The sequence below is a fragment of the Ictalurus punctatus genome, chromosome 3, assembly GCF_001660625.3.
Source record: "Ictalurus punctatus breed USDA103 chromosome 3, Coco_2.0, whole genome shotgun sequence".
Lineage (NCBI taxonomy): Eukaryota > Metazoa > Chordata > Actinopteri > Siluriformes > Ictaluridae > Ictalurus > Ictalurus punctatus.
In genome coordinates, this window is record NC_030418.2 from 3230374 (window position 1) to 3253738 (window position 23365).

Consider the following 23365-nt stretch of genomic DNA (forward strand, 5'->3'; position numbering starts at 1 on the left):
TAGTCTTGGCGTGTTCAGACGTCTGGAAGAGTCAAGCCTGACACTAAAAGGACATTTTAAATGGGAAAGAAAAGCCTGACATGGCGTAACGTAAAGGAGAATACGTAAATAACTATCAGATAACACCAACACTTTTCACCTTTTTAAGAAATCTATATTTTTGCTAGGATTTTTATTATTAAAAAAAAAAAACAGACTAAAGTGTTAAAAGGGCGACTTCAAGACGCCGGATATGTCCGACACTTCAGTGATTGAATAAACTAAATATAAACCTTTTCTGTCACTTTGTCATTGCTTTTGTACATTTTAAGCACAGTTGAGCTTTTTCTTCCCACATTAATCACAGTAGGTGAATGAAAACCTTTTCACAGTTTCTATTTAAACTCCGTCAGCATCGAAGGTGCAAACGTGCGGTGAATATCTAACATAATCCCAAACTTTGACACGGTCTGTAACGTTGTTTTTGTTTTGATGTCACTTGTAGTTGAGGCTGCTTTAAATAAGGATGTACAGTATATGGTGTGTGTGTGTGTGTGTGTGTGTGTATATATGTGTATATATATATAAAAAATATACTGCATACAATGTTTTATATTCATCTCACACACTACAAACACTCCTTGTTTGAGAATATAAGCACTGGAATGCGCCGCTCTCTGAATGCATCACAGGCCGAGGATCGAATAAGCCGTAAATAATGAATCAGACGGCGGACAGGGAGGATCTCGTTTCCACCTGTTGTTGCTTTTTTACTGAGTCATCTGCTGCAGGTGTGGTGCACGGCGTTCAGCCACACTTCCCAACACCTGTCGCACGGTATCCGCAGTCCACCCCCTCGCTTTACGTCTTTCTCGGAACCCCGTTTAGCCTCCGCTTGAGTGTCTGGTTAAGTGTCCGAGATCCCGCCGTACACAGTCATTACAGCCCTGAGTAGGATTAGCCGCTCTGTTAGAACGAGACACCGTGACGCTGACGGTAACTCTTCAGGGGTCTGTTTGATTTGCACCGCATCGCTATGACGTTCCAGGCAGCTTCCGGAACAGTCTGGGGATTAGGTGGGATACCGACAGGATCATTTGTCCCGTTAGTAATTCAACCCAAATAAATATGAAGGTTCAATTAATTTATCTATTCGATTTAATCCACAAATCCATAGTTATGTTATTTACAGAGAAGCACAGATTACTTCCTTACTTGCGAGTAAATAACGACCATGACGACGTTGATGGTAATCTCCACCACCATGATGCCATTTTAAAAAGGCAATACAGATATAGATTATACGTTCCCCTCCGAAACTATTGGAACGGCAAGGCTGGTTCATTTGGTTGTCCTATACACCAAAGTCATTTGGGTTTGAGATCAAAAGATGGATATGACATGAGAGTTAAGATTCCGGCTTTTATTTCCTGGTATTTACAGCTAGATGTGTTAAACAACCTGAAACATAGAACCTTTTGTATCAAGACCACACAGTTTTTAAGCGAGCAAAAGTATAGGAACAGATAAGAAGTCTTGAATTAAATAACACAATGTTTGGTTACATATCCTTTGCTTGCAATAAGTGCATCAAGCCTGTGACTCATTGACATCACCAAATTGTTAGGTTCTTCTTTTGTGTTGTTTTTCCCGGCTTCTACCGGCATCGGCTGTTGTCGTTTTCCTCGGCTGACCCGTTAAGTGTCTGTTGCGGAGTACACCAGCGGTTTCTTTCTTTTTCAGGACGTTCCAAACGGTAGTATTGGCTATACTCGATGTTAGTGCAATGCCTCTGATTGATTTTTCCCTCTTTTCTCAGCTTCAGAATGGCTCGCTTTTCTCCCATAGACAGCTCTCTGATCTTCGTGTTGGTTTATCCTTTTTAACAACAAATGCAGGCTTCACTGGTGAAACTGAAGGCTAAAACCACAAGTAGATGTTCAGAGCTATTCATTGGTTAAACAGTCAAGCTAACACGACAAACCTGGGTCAGTCACAGTTTAAAAAAAAAATTAAAATAATAATGTTCCAATATCTTTGCTCGCCTACAAATCGGGTAGTCTGATACAAAATGTGCCACGTGCTATGTCGTTTAACACGTGTACACACAAATACCAGGAAATAAAAGCTGAAATTATAAACTCTATTCTGATATTCATGATTTTTATCTCAAACACAAATGTCTTCAGTCTACAGCACAAAAAAATAAGGCCTTGCCGTTCCAATAGTTCTAATAGAGACCGTACTTTTGAGAACCATGGTTCTAGCTAGAACAGAATAGAAAATTCTTAGTGATATGAGCCAGTTCAGGAAGTCATCAGTAATTTGCACTTGCTATTTTTCAGGTAACGTTAGACATTAAAGGCTACATATGAATAATTTGTTGTCTTGTTAATAAATAATTGAATATGCATAGTGTATGTATTATTCAACCATTCATTAAGCCTTAGTTAGCAGCAAGCGATAAATGAAACATTTAGCAATGACTCATAGACCACACTGTTATCTGATCGCTTAGTTGGACATTAAACACCTCATACTATCTACTAATACACAGCAAAGCATATCGACTACCAAGTGCAGTGCATCATGCAGCATCGTCAGTGAATATCAGCAAACACACACACGGCACTTATTATCCCGATTACACAGAGGTTACCCTCGGTGCGATTACACGGCATTAATTTTGATCTAACGAGTCCCCTTAAATGAGCCGAATTAAACGCAGGAGTCTGTAATAGAATCTCACAGCGTGTGAAGTAGTCTGGTGTTTATTATAAGGTGAGCTAAACATCTAGCCAGATGCTAGTCACATAGTTACGTGCATTTGTTTTATTGTCGGCTTTAAGGCTGCATCAGTGAAACGGTGTGAAATGAATAAAGTGAGCTCCAACGCACGTGAAATCTAGGGGGTGTGTCGGAGCGTGGAATCACGTGGCTTGATTCGTCCACGACGTACTTCATACCATTCTGTGTATTTTTAAATTGACTTTATTTATTTATTTTTACCTGCGACCATTGATGGTGATATTGTACGTTTAAAAGATTTCATAAAAGAAAGGGGGGGGGACACTTTAAGCCATTTGCAAATAAGATAATGTTGACGGCAAAGACGATATGGATGGCCCTTCCTTTCCTTCAAAGAAAGGAAGGGCTTGGGTCTGCTAGCTCATTTATACCAGCCAATCCTGATGAAGCCCTCGCATACATACACAGATCAGGTCATCAGTCTTAGCGTTAAAGATGCTTTAATGCTAACATATAAGTATCGTAGACTACGTTTACGTGCACGTCAAATTCCGTTCGAGGTCTGTATTCGGGTTGCAGCCGTATTCCGAATACGGTGTTTATATGCGTAGAGGCAACGGAAAATTCCTCTATACACGCTTGTCTGCCTGAGTTGCTGCTCCTGAATACCTAGCTTACAGCTAAGCATCTGTTAGCACCTACAATTCCTTGCAGACTGAGCATGCGCATTTATGTCCTTTCAGTGGATTTCAGGGAATTCGTTTTTGGGGGAAATCAGAATATTGTCTTAATCTGAATCGGATTGCGGCGTTTACACGACTCTGTACTAATTATAATCATGCCAAATTCTGATTAATATTGGAATGTTGATGTGCATGTAAACGTAATCATAGTTCTCAGTGTATCTGAAACATTTGTGTGTTCAGGGTAGAATCATGTAATTCTGATATGGGTTGATCATGCTGCTTTGGATTTACTAAAAGTGTGTGTGTGTGTGTGTGTGTGTGTGTAGTTTGAATTAGGTGCAGGTGATGTGGAGTGAAGGTTCGTCTGGCAGGATGACAGTGGCCAAGCTGCTGCTCTCTTACTTCCTCCTACAAGCACTCAGTGAAGGTAACACACACGCACGCGCACACAAAAGCTGAAGTTCACAGTGTACTCGCATTAACTCGGTTCGCCTCTACTTGTCCGTTTTTATTCATCATCTTCCTCTTGAGCTCCACTCTTTTATTTGTCCCAGAGACATCTCATTACCTGTCTGCTTTTCCACCTGTCGTCCTCTCATCCTGTCTCACCCGCTCAATCAAGATTTCCCACCAGACTGTCACTCTTCACTCTCCTGCTAGATCAACAGCCAACCCTCTAGCTGTGTGTGTGAGACATGCTGTGCCGAGTTATCAATGCCATGCCACCACGACTTCAGAACGTGCTGAATGATGTTCTGATGCTCCTGTTTTCTCCGCCTGTCTTCCCCACATTTACCTCTGTTTCAAACTCTCTCTCTCTCCACCTCTATCTCGGAGCTAATAGCCGTGGCTGATCCTATTGGAGCAGCATTTTCATGGTTATTATCGCTAAGTGATTGTTGAGGGCTTTGTGGGCCTACGAAGAGAATGGAAGAAAATTAGAGACGTCCTGTTCGCTGCATGCCTGAACACACTGAGCATAATAACTTTATATGGGGGGGGGGCAAAGAAAGAATGAGAGAGAACGAGGGATGGATAGGGAAGGCAAAGGTGGAGGGAGAACGAGAGAATGAGTAAGAGAAATGAGAGAAAAACGAGATGCCAGAACGAAGAGGTAGGAAGACAGTGGTGCAAAAAAAAGAAAGCTGTTGGGGAGACGAAGAGAAATATACAGTATATGGACAATTTACTAGAATGAAGGATGAAGTATGGAGAGAATGGAAAAAACAGAGGGCGGGAGAGAAAAAGAATTGGACTGAAAAATAACCGCAAGAAAGAGGCAGATTGGAAGAGTGAGAATGGACACAAAAGGAGAGAAAGAGAGAGCGAGATGAAGGATGAGCGAGATAAAAAAGAGAAGGAAACGAGGGAAAACTGAGAAAGGGAAATTGGGCAAGAGAGAAAAGAGGATTAAAGTAGTACAAGAGAGAAAGCGGGAAAGAGAATGGACAAACACATTAGAGGAGATGGAGGGCATGAACGAATAATAGAGAGGCTCAGATTAAATGAAAGGATGAGAGAGAATAATATAACGAGAGAGACTGAACCAAAGAGTGAGAGAGAAAGAATAAGGGGGGGGGGGGGGTGAAAGAGAGAAGAAAAGAGAAAGAGGGGAGAAGTAAAGGAATGAGAGAGTGAGCTAGGATGAAGGAATGAGAGAACATTGGGTAAATATTTAGTATGGAGAGGATGAAAAAATAGAAAGAAAGACGGGGAGAGAGATAGAAGATGAAGGCTTTGAGGGAAGCGATGTGAGACTGAATGAGCCCATCTGCATGAGCTGCTTAATACGAAGTGATGAGTCGATGAAGGGATGGAGAGATGCAGGGACGGAGAGAAACCGTGATTGTGAGATGTGATTAAACACGAGAGCTTTTGACTGCCTCTCATATCATATCAGTTAAGTTCAGATAAAAGCCTCTCGGAAGCTAAACCTGCTAAAGAGCTGAATTCACTTCTTCGCACGTTGCCGTATTTATTATTCATCCTTAATTTTTATAATTAATTAGCATTAATGATCATGTACAGAGCAGAGTATTCCATTAGAAAGCAATGTAATGTTTTTGTCTCGGAAGCTAATTGCTTATTAGCGAAATGAGACGTGCTATCGATCGGTTCTTGTTAGCATGCTTAAGTGTGGAGAGGTGCCTTCTGTCTGCATTAAACAGTACCACACACACACAGATAGATCAAAGTACTACCACTTTTTCGGCTGATCTTCCTGACAAAACAGCTCGACTCCGGCTGAACACACCTGAAAGACACCACACTCAGGAGACGATAAATTCTGTCTGAAGTCCATAACCAGCATGTGTTTACATCCATATATTGAAGTATTCTAGCATGCATTCATATTAGCATGCAGTTGATGGGTTTTGTTAGCTAACCAGCTAGCTAACCTGACAGGATTTCGGAGGGGACTTCATGACTAATGCTAGCTAGCTAGTTAAAAGAAGTTAATAAGACAGGATTTCGGAGGGGACTTCATTAATAATGCTAGCTATTTAGTTAAAAGACTGTAACCTGACAGGATTTCTGAGGGGACTTCATTACTAATGCTACCTAGCTAGTTAAAAGAAGGTAATATGACCAGATTTCTGAGGGGACTTCATTAATAATGCTAGCTAGCTAGTTAAAAGAAGGTAATATGACCGGATTTCTGAGGGGACTTCCTAAATAATGCTACCTAGCTAGTTAAAAGAAGGTAATATGACCAGATTTCTGACAGGACTTCATTAATAATGCTAGCTAGCTAGTTAAAAAGAAGGTAATATGACCGGATTTCTGAGGGGACTTCCTTAATAATGCTAGCTAGCTAGTTAAAAGAAGGTAATATGACTGGATTTCTGAGGGGACTTGATTACTAATGCTAGCTAGCTAGTTAATAGAAGGTAATATGACCGGATTTCTGAGGGGACTTCCTTAATAATGCTAGCTAGCTAGTTAAAAGAAGTTAATAAGACAGGATTTCGGAGGGGACTTCATTAATAATGCTAGCTATTTAGTTAAAAGACTGAACCTGACAGGATTTCTGAGGGGACTTCATTACTAATGCTACCTAGCTGGTTAAAAGAAGGTAATATGACCAGATTTCTGAGGGGATTTCATTAACAATGTTAGCTAGCCAGTTAAAAGAAGGTAATATGACCGGATTTCTGAGGGGACTTCATTACTAATGCTAGGTAGCTAGTTAATAGGAGGTAATATGACCGGATTTCTGAGGGGACTTCATTACTCATGCTAGCTAGCTAGTTAAAAGACGGTAATATGACCGGATTTCTGAGGGGACTTCATTACTAATGCTAGCTAGCTAGTTAAAAGACGGTAATATGACACTTTTTTTTTTTTTTTTTTTAAATCATCCAAGAGTACTGTAAACTTAATTTCTTACGCTGGCTATATGAGCCAAGATTAAATCGTATAAGGATTGTTTAGGTTGTACTAATAATTGTTTATGATTCTAACACTAGCTAGATAACTTGGCAGGGTATTTCAGTGCAAACATAAAACTTAAGAATTGATTTAAAATATATTTTTATATTTTTTGAGGGCAACATCCCATATACGGGGGGTGGTTTGTGTGTGTAAAACTTCATGCTACAAGATATATAGAGGCTTGCTTTAGAGACACAATTGACCACTGTCATGGTGAAAGCACACATGTTTTCACACCTAGAGATGCACGCACACACTTTCACACGTTGCACCGATATTGATTAGCGAGATGAAGTTAATGGTCTGGCATCTCACGGGTCTTTATTTGTGGCATGTCAGATTGATTCGGGCTCCTCTTTGAGCTTCTTATCAGATGTCTCGCAAACACAGATGCTCTCCTGCTCTTCTTTGTGTGTGTGTGTGTGTGTGTGTGTTTGCTTTATTTATATCTGTCCCTTTTCTCCTGTAGCTTTTAACCAACCTCCACGGTTCCAGAACTACTTCTTCCAGTCATACCTGCTCATTTACGAGAACACTCCAGTGGGTAAGTCATGTACGCGCGCACACGTGCGCACACACACACACTCCCGTACTTTGCTACAACCACAGATATGCATAATAGAGACTGATGGCTCATGAAGTTATTATATGCAATGCAGCATGAAGTCACTTGAGGTTTTCTTGCTGCAAGACATGTCTTGTGTATGTACACCTAGCATCGCTTATAAAATAAAAACCACACCTCCCATCATTCTATCTACAATTCAGTCACATCAGGTGATGACAATGAGTAAGACACCCCCTGGATTAGATCTGGGATTTGATTGTGCTGATGTTTTTCGCACATCTGTAACACTTCATTAGCAGCGATGGAGAAAGCGCACGTGAAACAGATCACAGGTGTAATGAACCTGAATGAGGTGGATTATTTGCTCTCGTAAATTTAACTTCTTTTTTCCCACCTCTACAAAATGCCTTTGAAGGAGAAACCGAAAATGGATCGTTTTAATTTAAGCATATATTGTCCGATTAAAAAAATATTATGCAATACTTTTACACAACTTCATTTATTTATGCATGCATGCATTCATGTATGTATGTATGTATGTATTTATTTATTTATTTTATATTTGAAAGTTTGAGTGGTTGTATTTGGTATTTGGAGTAAACGTTGAATAAATCCAGCAGTGTTCTATCGCTGACTCTAATATTGGGCTCCAGTATATTGTATCTATGGTGAAGATTTTGTAAAGGTGTGTGTGTGTGTGTGTGTGTGTGTGATATATTTATATGCTTGTGTGTATTCGGTCACACAAACTGCAGCTGCCTGTAGAGGTCAAAATATACATATTTTGCCCAGAGGTATGTCCAATAATTGGTCAAAGTGTGTGTGGAGGCTGACAGGGTTACATGTGCTGGAGAGCTTTTCAGCAGTCAGATCACACTCCAGAACTTCGTTCCTCAGCTCTAATACACCTCACTCACCCACATCATTCGCTCCGTTTCCCTCTCGTCCCTCGTGTACACTCCTGTCCGACACCATCCCTTCCTGTCTTCTTCATTCATTCCATTCCTCCCAGTACCTCCTCATTCTTTCCTGAGATTAGCCATTAGCGCAAAGTGTTAGCATGATGGTACGAATGTAGCATTAAAGCAGCCCCTTTAGTACAACCTGTGCTGTTGTTGCCATGGTGTCAAAAGCTATGTTTCCATCAGAGTTGGGAATTTAAATTGGAATATCGCATTGAGCATTTGCGACCGTTTCTATCCGTCGCTTCTGGGGAAATACTTCCTCCTGCTCGCCTCCATTTTTACTTTTCTGAGAAATTATCCAATCACATGATTTATTGAGGCAAAGTCACATTCCATCCAGCCTTTTTTTTTTTTTTTTTTTGTTTTTTTTTAAATCCGAATATTCGCATAAAAATATGTGGATAGGAAAAACATAGCTACTGGTAGTACCAGGTTTGCGCAGTTCCATTGTTCCACGCAGGAGATGTTTTTCAACTAATAATTCTGGAGGGGAAAATATGATGATCAAAATAGGACAGCGGAAATACTGGAAATACTCCGTTCTGTTTTGGGGACATCAAACACTTTAAGCCCATAGCAGCAGAGCGATTATCACCAGCTGTTGAACATGCGGTTAGTGTGAATGGTTAATATTAACTGTTAGCATTGAACTGTTTGTTATATTCTGTAACTTTTTAATTGATGTATTTATTTTCAGAGGTGCCAACACTTATAGCAGGCAGGGAGATGGGGATATGGGGAGACGGAGGCGGGGAGACAGAGAGGCGGGGAGAGACAGACAGACTCGGAGAGACACAGACTCTGAGAGACAGAGACTCTGAGAGACACAGACCCGGACAGACAGAAAGAGAGAGAGACGGACAGACGGAGACACTTGAGAGACGGACAGACGGAGACACTTGAGAGACGGACAGACGGAGACTCGGAGAGACGGACAGACGGAGACTCGGAGAGACGGACAGACGGAGACTCGGACAGACGGAGACTCGGAGAGACGCACAGACGGAGACTCGGAGAGATTTGTTGCAAGGACAGCTATGGTTTTTCAGATATGTGATGGACGACAGCAAGACAAAAGCCTGGTGTGTCCACTACATAATTCCTTCCTTCTCCTCCGTTTGCCAAACCAATGTATCCACAGTCCCGCCCACTTGTTTTCCATTGGCTCACAAGACAGAGGCTAGTAACCGCTGCATCAAGCAAACGTCCTCTCGCTCGTCGTATTGCCTTTCTGTCCAGGTGAATTTCATTCACGTTTGGTGTGACTGGGCTGGGGCCGGTGGGGGGGGCAGAAAAATAATCCTAATCGGCACTGCTGTGCTTCCATTATTTACCTAACTGTGATTAATTACAGGTTAATTATTGCTGTACCCTTCCTCTCTAGAGATTAGAGATCAGCCTCCGACTGCTAGATTTAAACAACGTCCAAACTGCGTCCGAATCCTGCGACCTTCAGGTTTAAAAGAAAGCGTCTCCTCGAGGGTCCTTTCAACGATCAATCATGCGAACTTTCTCCAAACGGCGACCGCTTCATCGAAGGGTTCCAGCAGCGTTCCCAGAAGAACGTTGGGTTGCTTGATTTTAGCTGTTCGCTCCTGAAAGCGTACTCGGTAATAAGCTCTTCATCTTACTATAAAGGCAGTTTTATTCACTGAAATGTTCTCCGAGTAGAAAAAAAAAACAAAACCCCAAGACTTCTGACTGGTTTATTAGCTTTATTTCAGTAACTGAAACTCCTGTGGAAATTTACTGTGCAAAACATAGATCATTCAATCACAGCACAATCTGGATCCAGGTTTTTAGACTCCGCTCAAGTCTTTGTACTACATCGTTTATATGTGATCTCGAATACGAAGACGGAAAATATTAGCGGCGTTAGGGTCCAACGTCCGAAACGTCTCCGACCTCCACAGTAATCTCGCGCTTCCTTCAAGGTTAATTTGCAATTCGCTCGGTCTCTGTCCGTCCTCCTTTCTCTCGATTCCCTTTTCCCCTCCCGCCGTCCGTTTCATCCCTTTTTAAGGATGACTCCGATGATTGACAAGGCAATTTGAGAGTGTCAGCTTTTCCTTCACCTTGCCCCGGTGTTGTCATGAGGCCCGAATTAAAAAAGATCTATCGGAGTTAGCTGATAGAAGACTCTCTCAGCCACAAATCCGTCGCTCCTAACGTGGACACAGAAATGTTGGCACCTTTTACCTGAAGTGTGTGTTTGAGCTGCGGATATATCCTCATGAGGCTTTAAAAAAAAAATTTTTTTTAACGTCAAAAGATTGTATCCTCTTCAGTTCTTTCCCCCGATCTTTTCCAATTCAGTGCAACTGCTATTAGAATGAAGATGTGAGGAGAAATATTAGAGTTTGTGAGGAAAGGTTAGGCTAATTACCTACAGGAAACCGCTACTATGAGCACATTAAATGTGTCTGTTAAATACGATTTGTACGTATTCGTACGCATTAAGTTGTGAAAAGAGGTTTTGTTCTAGCAAACTGTACCGGTTTTTGATGACTGATGGAGTAAGGACAGTTATTTACCCTTGGAATAGTTGTGTTTAGGGCTTTTGCACTTAGTCTCACACACACACACACACGCGTGCACGCACACACCCTCTGTCCTTCCTGCCCTGCTTGACTCGGCGCCTTCAGCCATGTCTGATTGGATGACAGTGATGGCTTGTTTTGGGAGACTGTGTGTGTGAGATCGGACGCTACCAATTTGTCAGCATTATGGCTTATTAGTGTCGCAGATGTCCTCGCACAGGAGGACTTCCAAAACATCCACTCTCTGACAACACACTGAATCAGCCACCCACTGGAGTGTGTGTGTGTGTGTGTGTGTCGCCGTTTTGTATGAAGGTATATACTTGTGTGGAATGTGTGGATGTCGGTTCCTCCAGCATTTAGCGGTTTTTGCGATCGCAGAAATGATGACAATATGAAGCAAACGCCACAACGTTCGGAGGAGCTCGCAATTTTCCAAGGTTTTCCACAGATCCGGGCCAAAGCCCTCTTCGGTTCACGCGTGTAGAGCGCGAGTGCAGCTAAAAGGTCTCATTTACCACCAAACATCGGTGCGAAAGACAAAGTTGCGTCGCAAATTTCGAACAAAAAAAAGCCACGGCACAATCGAGCATTTTTGGCCACAACAGTCACCCAAGAGTACTGATTGGTATGTGTGTGTATGTATGTATGTATGTATATATATATATATATATATATATATATATATATATATATATATATATATATATATATATATATACATATATATACATACACACACACACACATTGGACAAACATGTTCGGGTATCATGATATGGTGATATTTAATTAGTGTGAGTGTGCACATGCTGTGTAAATGTGAGTTTCTGACAGTTTATGAAAAGTCTGCTCCTGTGCTTCCTTAACGCACTCGAATCCCGCTGTAATAGCGTAACATCCCAACAAATTTATTCCACGCCCGCTTGCGTCATAATCCCACCGGGACCGACGTGTTCGCCTGCTAACGAATTACCAAGTGACTTCATTAGACTAATTAGTCAATTAGCTATCTGTAGCAGATGCATTCATCTGTTGAAATGACAAAACGCTTCGGGTCCGTGTGGCGTTCGGGTAAAGGGCATTCTGGAGATAAGCGTAATGGTCGTTTAACGGCGCCATCTAACTTTACAGACGGCAACTTTTGGCCCTTAATGGCGGCGAACGAGACGAGGAAGATGAAATACAGTATGACGAACGTCTCAAGCACGGAGAGAAAAAAGAGCCACTCGACAGTGGAGTTCGTGTTCGGTTTCAACCAGTCGCTCGTCTCTAATTTTTTGAGGAATTCCTGGACGTGACCGGGTTAGATCTATTAAAAAGTGCACAGAGTTCATAGTGCTGAAAAATAGATTCAGAGTGTCTGACATTCACGGTTTTAATGAAGCACGAGAATCTATTATTTACAGAATATGACGGAATGAAGAGGTTAAGCTTATATCGATTTAGTCTTTTTTTTCTTTTTTTTTTTCTTCGTTTCTCCCGTCTTGCGGCATCCCGGTGAGTCGATTGCTAACATTTGACGTTAAAGGTTGTATATTAATAATTTACGTACCGTTAATAAGTCCGGGTACGTTAGCGGTGCACCGGGTAGATTTGCTGTATTATAGCTTTACTGTTCAACCCATCTGTGTGGGGTTTCACATTTCACTGTGTCCCCTTGGAGTTCCTCCTACCTTTCAAATCATGGCAGTAAGTGGAAAAGCTACTCCTAGCTTATAGTATGAGTGCATCTGTGTGGATTGGCGTCTCATCCAGGGGTCATGGGGGGAAAAAACAAACCGATTTTGGATCCACCATGACTATGTTTTGGAAACTAAAGATGAATAAATAATTGCCAACCATACCTCATTCATTTACCGTAATTATCAGATTATTAGTGCAGTAGAATTCTCAAATATGATTGGTCAGAAGGTGTCGATGGATTTTCTTCGACAGTAGCTCGGACAGTAGTGCTGACTACAAGGCAGATCGAATCTTATTAACTTCAGGAGAAGTCTGTAGAGTCTGTTTATAGATGATATCATCATCATCATCATCATCATCAAAAGCGATGACGGGAACAAATTTGTCTCGCAGACGTTCCACATCATTAATCGTAACTATAAACTGACGTGCCATTCATTTCGGGGTCGTAACGACGAGTCCGTTTCATCACACCGCAATGTCATTCTTTTATTTATTTATTTTTCTCTAGATTACCACGCCCCATCGTGGTTTATTCCTTACTTAGCACGATCACCAACAAAGCCTTCATTAAGCCTTAATTCCGACCTTGTAATATACACGTACTGTTTATTAATTAAACGTTCAGTACCCTGCTAATCGCTACTTCAGTTCAGCAAGAAGTAATGCTTCTGCTTCCTAGCTGCTGATGAACAGATGAATCAGAGCATAGTATAGTAAATGAGTCACAAGGGAATTTAGCAGTACTTGATCTTCTTTTATAGCGTTTTGAGCAAACTAATACGACGATTATGTATGTGGATGAACAGTGATGTAGCTACGTGATCACTAGCTCATTAAACAGGACGAATGCATTACCTCTTAAAAAGTCCTAACACGTTTACTTCTTTATACGAGTAAGTAGTAGGTATACAAAGTAATGATCATTTTAAAGCGTGTGATCTTATCGATGAGTCATGTTTAACGAAGGCTTGGGTAATAAATTAAGCGTGCGAGAATACGCGGTCAAAATGCAACGTGGCTTGTCCTGGCTTAGCGCACCTTTTGTAATGTATATTATGTAAAAACTTGTAAAAAGTTATACCGATGGTGATCATGTTAATGCCGTTACGTTGATATCGACTGAAGGACGCCCACGTAGATTATGCACACGTGCAATGAATATAGTATATTTAAGCCTGTGTGTGTGTGTGTATATATAAACCAGTATATTTATAAAAATAAATAAATAAATAAATAAATAAAAAGACCCTAGGATCAGTCATCTAAAGCTGAACCTATTTGGACTTTGTAATTGGTTCATTAGCTGGTAATATATTTCTCCAACTCTACATGTACAAAAATGTGCAAGCTAAGAGCTTTTTAGGTTAATATAAACTGGAACACAATCCCAAGATGCACGTAATGTTTGGGGAAATACTGTGTAATGGATTCCTGCTCCTCAGCTTAAGCGTTCACACAGCAGTATCACAGAAACGAACACACCATATAAATGACTACAAGCGTATAAATTATTGTGAGGTGCTTTCACTGATGATGATGATGATGATGATAAAAGATCCCGGAGCTTGTGATCTCTGTGTAGATTGTAAACTAGAGCACTATTGGACAATATGGAAAGCGGCAAGTGGAGCGTCCCAGGAGCGGAATGTGAAAATAGAAGCACGATCGGAGATAATGAAAAGGTTATGGGAAGTAAATTGAGTAAAGGAAAGAAAAACAATGCCATGAGGAGCAGAGCGCAACAGAACCCGCCACAGGAAGTTGCAATGGAGGAAAGCTTCGTCTGAAGATGTCACGTTTAACAGTGTAGCTATTATTAATTCATTTACTGTACTAAATAAATGTGTCACACGGGTTAAACCCTGCTCCAGTCGGATCCCGTGGCGTATTCGAGCTCGCTGTTCCAATGAAGTCAAGATCAATGTTTATCAGACTGCAGGCTTTTAACATTCCCAAGATTTAATCCGGTTCAAAAACAGACGGACGTGCTCTCGGACCAATCGGCATCGAGCGTTCAGCAGCCCTGTGGTATCAGTAAGGGATAAAACACGACAGGGTGGCGTGATCCGTCACGATGCAAAGCGGATTCTTTTCCTTTAACATGTCCCGAAGTCCTTTATTTCTCTTATACTACAGCGATTTATTTATTTATTTTATTTATTTATTTTTAAAAATCCATTTATAGTTAGGTTTAACGCTGTGAAATATCGTCAAGAAATGTCATCTCTTGTTGGTCATGTTTCCAACAAACCAGAAAGACCAAAGCCCTCTGGCCTGACGACTTTCCTGTGGTGGGAACCATACTGACTGTTACACAGCGCTGACACTGGAGACTCCTTCCATAAATGCTAAACATCTTCATATAGAGAGCTTCACCAACGTCAATGATTTATTAAATGATTATATTTCATTTTCAGTTAATGAGTCTCGGTTACATCGTGCATGGTGTTCCCGTGCGTGCGTGTGTGTGTATGGGCCATTCTACACTGTGGATCAGCGATCAGGTTCCTAATGATGGATTGGTTTCATTTACCTGCTTATGTATCGAGTTAAGTCATGGTGAGGTTAGCAAGAAGTGTGTGTTTGTGTGTGAACTCAAATGCCCTTGCACATAATGATGTATATAGTATGTGTGTGCCTCTGTGCATGTGTATATACAAACCTACAAATTACTAGTGTATGGTGTGTATGAGTGTGTGTGTGTGTGTGTGTTTATGCAGCAATGATGATGCAGTTGGCTCACAGACAACAACAGATATTTAATCCAGCAAGACACACACAGAATTTATACGCATTATAGATATAAATGCTGATAATAAACAGCCTGAAGAGATTGTAACATTGAGTATAAGATTAATTAGTTTCTGCATCTCTAAATGAAATGCGCGAATGCCTCCGACTTCAAGAGCTGGAGAAACCTCTAGAGCTACAGTAGTTTTGCTCGTCATTCTTGATTTAATCAGTCACATCTATAGCTGTGCGCTTTTAGATGTACAATAATTCTAATAAAAAAAGTCGCATTTGTGATCGTGTGTTTTTATTGTGAGACTCTGCGATTTGAGTCACGGCAGTATTTATGCGAGGAAAGTTCTGTGTATTCAGAGTCGGGTTACGCACCTGCTTGACGACGACGGCGTTTATTTATAGTTGTGCCCAAAAGTTTGTGTACCCCTTGCAGAATCTACTAAATCTTAATTCTGTTAACAAAATAAGACGGATCATAAAAATCCCATGTTGTTTATTTAGCTCTGTCCTGAATAAGCGACTTCGCTCAACGGATGTTTACGTATCGTCCACAAGACAAGATGATAGCTGAATTTATAAAACTCACCCCGTTCAAAAGTTTACACACCCTTGGTTTTTAATACCGCGTGTCCTTACCTGGACGATCCACGACTGTGTTTGTTTTGTGAGAGTTGTTCGAGTCTCCCGAGCAGTTAAACCGCCCACTGTTCTCCAGAGAAATCCAGTCGACGACGCACGGCGTCAATCGAGGTCGTGTAAACTTTTGAACGGGGTAATGTTGATAACGTTTTCAGGTTTAGCGTCTAGACCACTGCTGTTAAACACAAGGCCTTTAAACCTGAAAAAACAAAAACTGAAAAAGATTTTTTTCATTTTGTCAAATGTTAAAAATCGTAAAGAGTAACGTTTAATAGGAGTGTAGTATGAAGTATAGTGCCGATGCATTTGTGCCTAGATAGGCCTTGTTTAATTTAACAAAATACAGTGGTAGGATTTTCTATATATCTGTGTAATTATGTGCTGAAACGTCTCACGCAAGTCTTACAAAGAGAACTCGATTCAGCAAATGAGACACGCGTAATGTCCCGTTGATATTAATTGTATACGTAATATTACAGATGTGTAATATTGGACCACTTTCCTCAAGAAGTAAATGACCGAGTATATTATGTTTCATTTCTTTAATTGGGATCTTATGGTCATCTTTTAGGACTTGTGTGAAAATCCGATCATGTTTTAGATGATATTTATGCAGAAATATCGAAACTTCGAAAAGGGTTCACAAACTTTCAAGCACCGCTGTAGCTTCCTCCCTTATTATTCGCCTGCTCATAAAATAGCACTTGATCCAGCACATCGTCTGTTGGTTTTAATTATTTGTGTGTGTGTGTGTGTGTGTGTGTGTATAGATATATTTTTGTTGTTTTCTGCTTTACGTAGCCACGAGATACAAAACGAAGGCGATGCAATCGTGACGCGTAGCCGAGATCGAGCCTATCTTATCACGCTTTTATTGTTCACAGTTGTGTTTGTGCCCCGTGAGAATAAATCTCTCTGAACGCAGCTCCCCGGGTAGTCCCGAAGTGTGTAGTTTAGCCGGAGACCCGAGTAAAGGCACGCACGATTTCGGAGTTAGCTCCTCACCGTGAGCACTTAACTCTGCTTGCGGCGGGAGAACGGGCGAAAACGGTGATCGCAGAGGGTTGAACCGTGATCGAGTTATAAATAAAATCTAAAACAAAGCAGTCATCATTAAGGTCAAATTTTAGATCCCGGTTTTCTGCGGACGTTTTCTTTAAATCATCATCTGCTTTCTGAAGTAGTTGCGATTATTCCTGCGTCTGAGGTTCGAACGGCTCATTTGCTCTTGCCGCGAAACATCTCCAGATTTGGAGGCAAAAGAAACAAGGTATTCTTCTTCCTATTAGCACATCCTGCAGCGCTAATTTACACCTTTATTCATATTTGTTGCGTTGGCAGCAGTATTTATGTTTTGCAATCATCATTTATTGGCTTATCTGGGTTTGAGTGTGTGAGATCACGCTCGCTCTCTCTCTCTCTCTCTCTCTCTCTCTCTCTCTCTCTCTCTCTGTGTGTGTGTGTGTTCTGGATTTAGCCTTTTTGCAGTATCTAGGCTGAGAGCAAATGGAGCTGATTGTATTTGGGGTTTGGTGTGTGATTAACTAAAGTGTGGCGTTTGATTAAACCCTCTTATCTCATAATCCACTTTACTCTGATCTGCCTGATTAACTTAGTCTCTGTAGGGTAATTACGGCTCTCACACACACACACACACACACACACACACACCCTGTAGTTTCACTATTTCATGTGCGCAATTACCCAGTTTCTCAATTGTAGCCCATTATATGGGGCAGATTTTCGATTCCACGCACACATTGAAATCTGGACTTGCTTATTTAATTAAATGGCAGAGGTTTAATGTTGTCTAATGTCATGATGTGATCTAAGTGATTAAAACATGGTTTTAAATTAAAAAAAAAAAAAAAAAACTCCAATTCTGCCAAAACTCATTAACCCGGTATTCACTCTTAGAACAAAGGGTTCCCCAGGACGACTTTGGATCATTAAGCGTTATTCGCGTCCTAAACGGTTTTAACTCGGACAATCTGTGTCTGGAACCTCTATGGTTTATGAATTCCCTCAAAAGGCCAAACTGATCTGCACAAAAAGCCATCTTAAAATCGCCACCTTGTTTCGTCCCTCGATGCAGTTTGAGTCCACCGTTACATAGAACAGAGCACCGCTATTCCCCCTTAATCACTGCGACGTCGTACCGTGTGGTCAATGACTGCGTTTACACGGACAGCAGTAATCTATTTATTGAGCTTATTCTGAATAAGACAGTGTTGTGATTAAGGTGTTTACATGCGCCGCTTTTAGAATACTCCTTTCATGTTCAGGTTTTACATGTTCTAGAACGTAGGTGGATATGACGGCACACGTCGTTACGTCACCGCGCCACGCCGTCCGACGTCCCCTCCAGAATTTCACGTATCGACATACAGTTCGTCTTCGTTATGGAACCGTATACAGTTTTGTTTTAAATTTTACGAACGCTTCGAGTGCAGTTAATTATCCGTCGTGCCTCACGTGCACACGGACGACTGCTTGAAGCCGTGGGCCGCGTCCCAAACCGCGTACTTACCGTCTATATAGTAGCCGAGATACGTGTATTTCGCCTACTATGTACTGTAGCGGGTAAGTACGCGGTTTGAGACGCAGCCGTGCTCTCTCGGTTGCCGTCAAACTGTTGAGCGCTGCCGTGTGTGTACGTGCCCTGTCGCACAATGCGGTGAAAACTCGCACGACGTCAGCAGTGTGATTAAGGTGTGTACGTGTCTGTAACGCACGTCGATAATGCGACTAACACTGGAATACTCCACACGTCTTAATTCCATCTGTGTTTACTTCGAGTACGACTTTAATCGGATTAAGGTGATAAAAAATTTCCTGTCTACGTGCTAGTTTCTTAATCAGAGTATCGTCTTAATCGGGTTTATATCGGATTATTGTCGTCCGTGCAAACGCACTGAGTGTTGGAAAGCTCGCATCTGGAACGCTCTCATCTCAAAACCTACCGGTATGCGCCTTCTTAGTCGAAACTACACACGGAGCGTTTATTAAGCTCGATTTTCACCCACGAGTGAGGACGCACGGCGCTCTTCCACGAGGCTCCCTGATAAACTGAAGTTTGAACAGACCTCGATAAGGGTTATTTTGGCTCAGGAGTTCAGTTACAGAAGAACAAACGTGCCGTAAAGCAGTGATCCCAAATGCAGTCGAACGCTCTGCTATAGTAATGTAGGATTTTTTAATTATACTATTGTGAGGCCCGTGATCTCGGTTCAAAACCAAATAATTTTATTCTTATTGCTTATAAAGCGTATTATCGGAGTATCTTCCGACTTAAACCAGGAGTTAATTTCCTGTTCCGTCACATTTTTACAAAGAGCGAGCGCGTGCGCGCGTTTCAGATGTCGCTAACTAGGTCCAACCCTGTTCTCTGTAATAGAGCTGCTGGGCTCATTTTAATTCACTTATAGCCAAGGAGCAGGAAATGACCTCAGGGTGTGACTTATTAAAGCTTCCACCTGCTGTACTCTGAATTAAATTGACTCCTCTTTCGAATTAATTCACAGAGTGTGATGAATGCTTGTGATCCACATTGTTATGGTAAGAGAAATGCCTCGACGTGGGTGCCATTATTATTAAACACGCACACAAAAAGTGGTCATTATCAAAGTGAACAAAATTGTTTGCTAGGTTTTTTTTTTTTTTTTTTTTTTTGGGAAATGTTTCATGAACCCAGTTGACAAAAACGCACAACTGTTGCTACGGTGACGCCTGTCGTCTACGACCCCGTTTTAGTTTGAAAACTCCGGGCTCGCGCGCGTTTCAGTGCGAACGGACCAAAACGAAGACTTTTGAAAATGTCGGTGTGGCTTCACCCGTACCCACTGACCGGGTCTTCTGGATCATCGCGTATCCTTCCCTGATTCGTCAAGCCCTTACCGTATGACCTTTTACGCTACCTCGATCGTATACGCGACACCACGGAGACTGAACCGCACGCTTTGCTGGCTTTGTCGTCATTCTTACCAGCCATCGTGCGGTTAAATTCTGTATCTTATAATACCGCAGCTGCCTACATGCGCAAGATTCGAGCTCCGATTAGAGAGCGATCGGCGACAGATCAGCGACAGATCGCCGGTTTGGACTAGCAACTGTTTACTGTTGTATGCGCATGCCCAGTGTGCATGAGCGGTCATGTGACCTCGGTCGTATAATGCAGACGGAGATCGTTTCGGAAACACGGCGGGAACGCCAGTGTGGACGAGGAGTGTGGACACCCCTCCCTACAAAGACATGGATACAATGGTGAACCTGCGTCCGGACGTATCGTCGAGTACGTGTTGGTGTTGGTTCAGGATTTGTGCGGCTGTAAAATCTGAATATTTTATTAATACCGAATGACACCTACTCTAACGGCTTGGTTTGCACTTCCCTTGGCACAAAGGTTGCAATTTTGCCATATAGGATGACTGTAATAATATCTCGAAAGGTGACGAATCGCACCAAAATAATCACCTATCATTTCAAGCCTTTCGATCCTCTCGGTTCTCTCCCGCACTGAAAACCCACAATAACGTTCGTTCTTCCCGTCCCTTTTTTTTTTCCCCCCCCCGCCTCAGTTCCATTATTTTCTAGACACTTTCTTTTCCACTGCCTTCTTTTCAATTTCTTTGAGTGTCTGTGGTGTACGTCGCTGTAGAAAGAAAGAAACTGGAACACATCGTCAAATGTCATCTTAAAACAAACACATTAAAAAAAAAAAAAAAAAAAAAAAAGCATGAGATACCGTATAAAATCTTCAAGGTGGGAGCGTATAATGTACACACTTTCATCTTCACTACTGACGTTAAACAAGCCGATCGCAAAGGGCGCGAGGATACGAGGAGCGTCGTCACCGAAGCCTTAATTAGAAATGAATATTTCACATTATTGGAGTTACAAAGAATGCAATTGTGTTGTTTTTTTTTAAATTTTTTTTTTTTGTTTTGTTTTTTTTGTCTAGCGTCTATTGAATTAATTTTCAATTAAAATATGCAATTATGGTTTCTATGTTGAATAGTAAATTGCTTGATGTGCTTGTTGCCCGTTATGATGATAAATCACACCATGCTTTTATAACTCCATCGTTACCCTGTAACGAGTAACTGAACATCTATATTTATACCAATTGTTTTGTTTTTCTCTCTCTTCCTTACCATTGTAATGAATAAAGGAAATCTCAGAACGGATATCCTTGCCTTTGTTAGCAAAACGAAATGTGCTAATACGCAATTGTATATTGCGAACATTCCTTCCAGTATCACAATAATATGGTGGGTTTGTTATTTTTTGGGATGTATTGCCCGCCCCTTTCTATGAATATGCAAATTAGAAATGCCCTACAAACTCCACCTCCTTCCCCTGCTACACGTGTAAGAACAGACGATTATACACCTTCAAAAGTCCCTCATTTGCATATTGGGACCTGATAGGTCTTTATATTTTATGACACAATAAGACTTGCTTATGTTCAGTGAGCTCCTGGTTTCTTAAAATAATGAGGGTTTTCTGCATTTTGAGCAATCTGTGCCTTCAGACTAATCCAAGAGGAATTCATCGTTAAAACACATTTTGTAAAGTTTAAGGCAACTTGTAAGGTCATTAGAATACCGAGTTTCGTTTGTCCCTTTAAAGCCAAGCGTACATGCGCGCGCACTCGTTCTGACACTGCAATGTCCATTCTTCTCCTGTTGCTGTCCCGTCACGATGCCTTACAGGGACAATCGTCTCTCTATCTTAAAACATTCTATATTCCCTTTACACCATCGTCTCCATATTGGACTTCTCATTATCTTCATACCTATTTAAGCCCTCAAGTATCAGTTTATTGTTCTCCTCCATATCACACTTTAGCGACGTGAAGTGTCTGCCACGAGGGATTTTTAAATTTTTTTTATTTTTTATTTTGATTGGTTTTACTTCATAACTCCTTCCCTTGCTCTTTATTTTGTTCTCCTTCCCTTGCCACTCTTGTCCTCCATCTCTCCCTCGCTTGCATGCCTCTCTTTTGGAAATAATGGTTTATACGCTTGAGCGGGGTTTGCAAAACACACCATCCATCAGGCCCGGGCCGTGTGCCGCATTACTCCTCTTACACCCTGCACACCAACGCGCGACAAGCTCACACAGCCTACCAAGGCCTCAGGTGCTCCTCTTTCACTTCCTGCACTGTATCCCTTTGTTTAGCCATGATAGGAGTATCTCATTTGTTTACTTTGAGTTGTTGTTGTTTTATACCACAGCACTGTTGAACGTTGAACTCTGATCGGTCACGAGGTTTATATCGAGGTTTGCTGCACTCTCGTCCTAGCTGATTTGTGACGGCGGCATGCACGCGTCATTTGCGGTCCTATACGGTATACATCGTAATCCTATGATTACTTCGGACACATGTTGTGAAAAGGACAGTCAGTGGGAAAGGACATCATGCCGGGCAAAGTTGAAGGCCAACGTAGAAGAGGAGGAAGGCCTGCTGTAAGTTGGATCGACACAATCGCCACAGCCGTGGATGCGCCACTTTCAAGTCTTGAGCTGGTTGGAGATGTCCAAACATTTTTTCGTAGAGTCAACATGATTCGACACCGACTCGACAGCAACAATTATAGCTTCTTGACTAACAATAGCTTGTTGACTAACAACAATACTAATAGCTTGTTGACCAACAATAATAGCTTGTTGACCAACAATAATAGCTTGACCAACAATAGCTTGTTGACTAATAACAATAGCTTGTTGACTAACAACAATACTAATAGCTTGTTGACCAACAATAATAGCTTGTTGACTACCAACAATAATAATAGCTTGTTGATTACCAACAATAATAATAGCTTGTTGACTACCAACAACAATAATAGCTTGTTGACTACCAACAATAATAATAGCTTGTTGACTAACAACAATAATAGCTTGTTGACTACCAACAATAATAATAGCTTGTTGATTACCAACAATAATAATAGCTTGTTGACTTCTAGCAACAATAATAGCTTGTTGATTACCAACAATAATAATAGCTTGTTGACTACCAACAACAATAATAGCTTGTTGACTACCAGCAACAATAATAGCTTGTTGACTACCAGCAACAATAATAGCTTGTTGACTACCAACAACAATAATAGCTTGTTGACTACCAACAATAATAATAGCTTGTTGACTACCAACAATAATAATAGCTTGTTGATTACCAACAACAATAATGGCTTGTTGACTACCAACAATAATAATAGCTTGTTGACTACCAACAATAATAATAGCTTGTTGACTACCAACAATAATAATAGCTTGTTGACTACCAACAACAATAATAGCTTGTTGACTACCAACAACAATAATAGCTTGTTGACTACCAACAACAATAATAGCTTGTTGA

The 23365-nt window shown here is 41.2% G+C and overlaps 1 protein-coding gene across 4 annotated transcripts in view; it reads left to right on the forward strand.

Annotated features, from left to right (window-relative positions):
- cdh23 (cadherin-related 23) overlaps window positions 1-23365 on the forward strand; it is a 226763-nt gene that overhangs the window by 18145 nt on the left and 185253 nt on the right. For all 4 annotated transcript variants that reach the window (XM_053679435.1, XM_053679437.1, XM_053679436.1 and 1 more), the window contains 2 exons: window positions 3740-3840; window positions 7318-7392. In XM_053679435.1, coding sequence (XP_053535410.1) covers window positions 3759-3840; window positions 7318-7392 — 157 coding nt within the window. In that variant the 5' untranslated portion in view covers window positions 3740-3758. The remainder of the gene's footprint in view (window positions 1-3739; window positions 3841-7317; window positions 7393-23365) is intronic.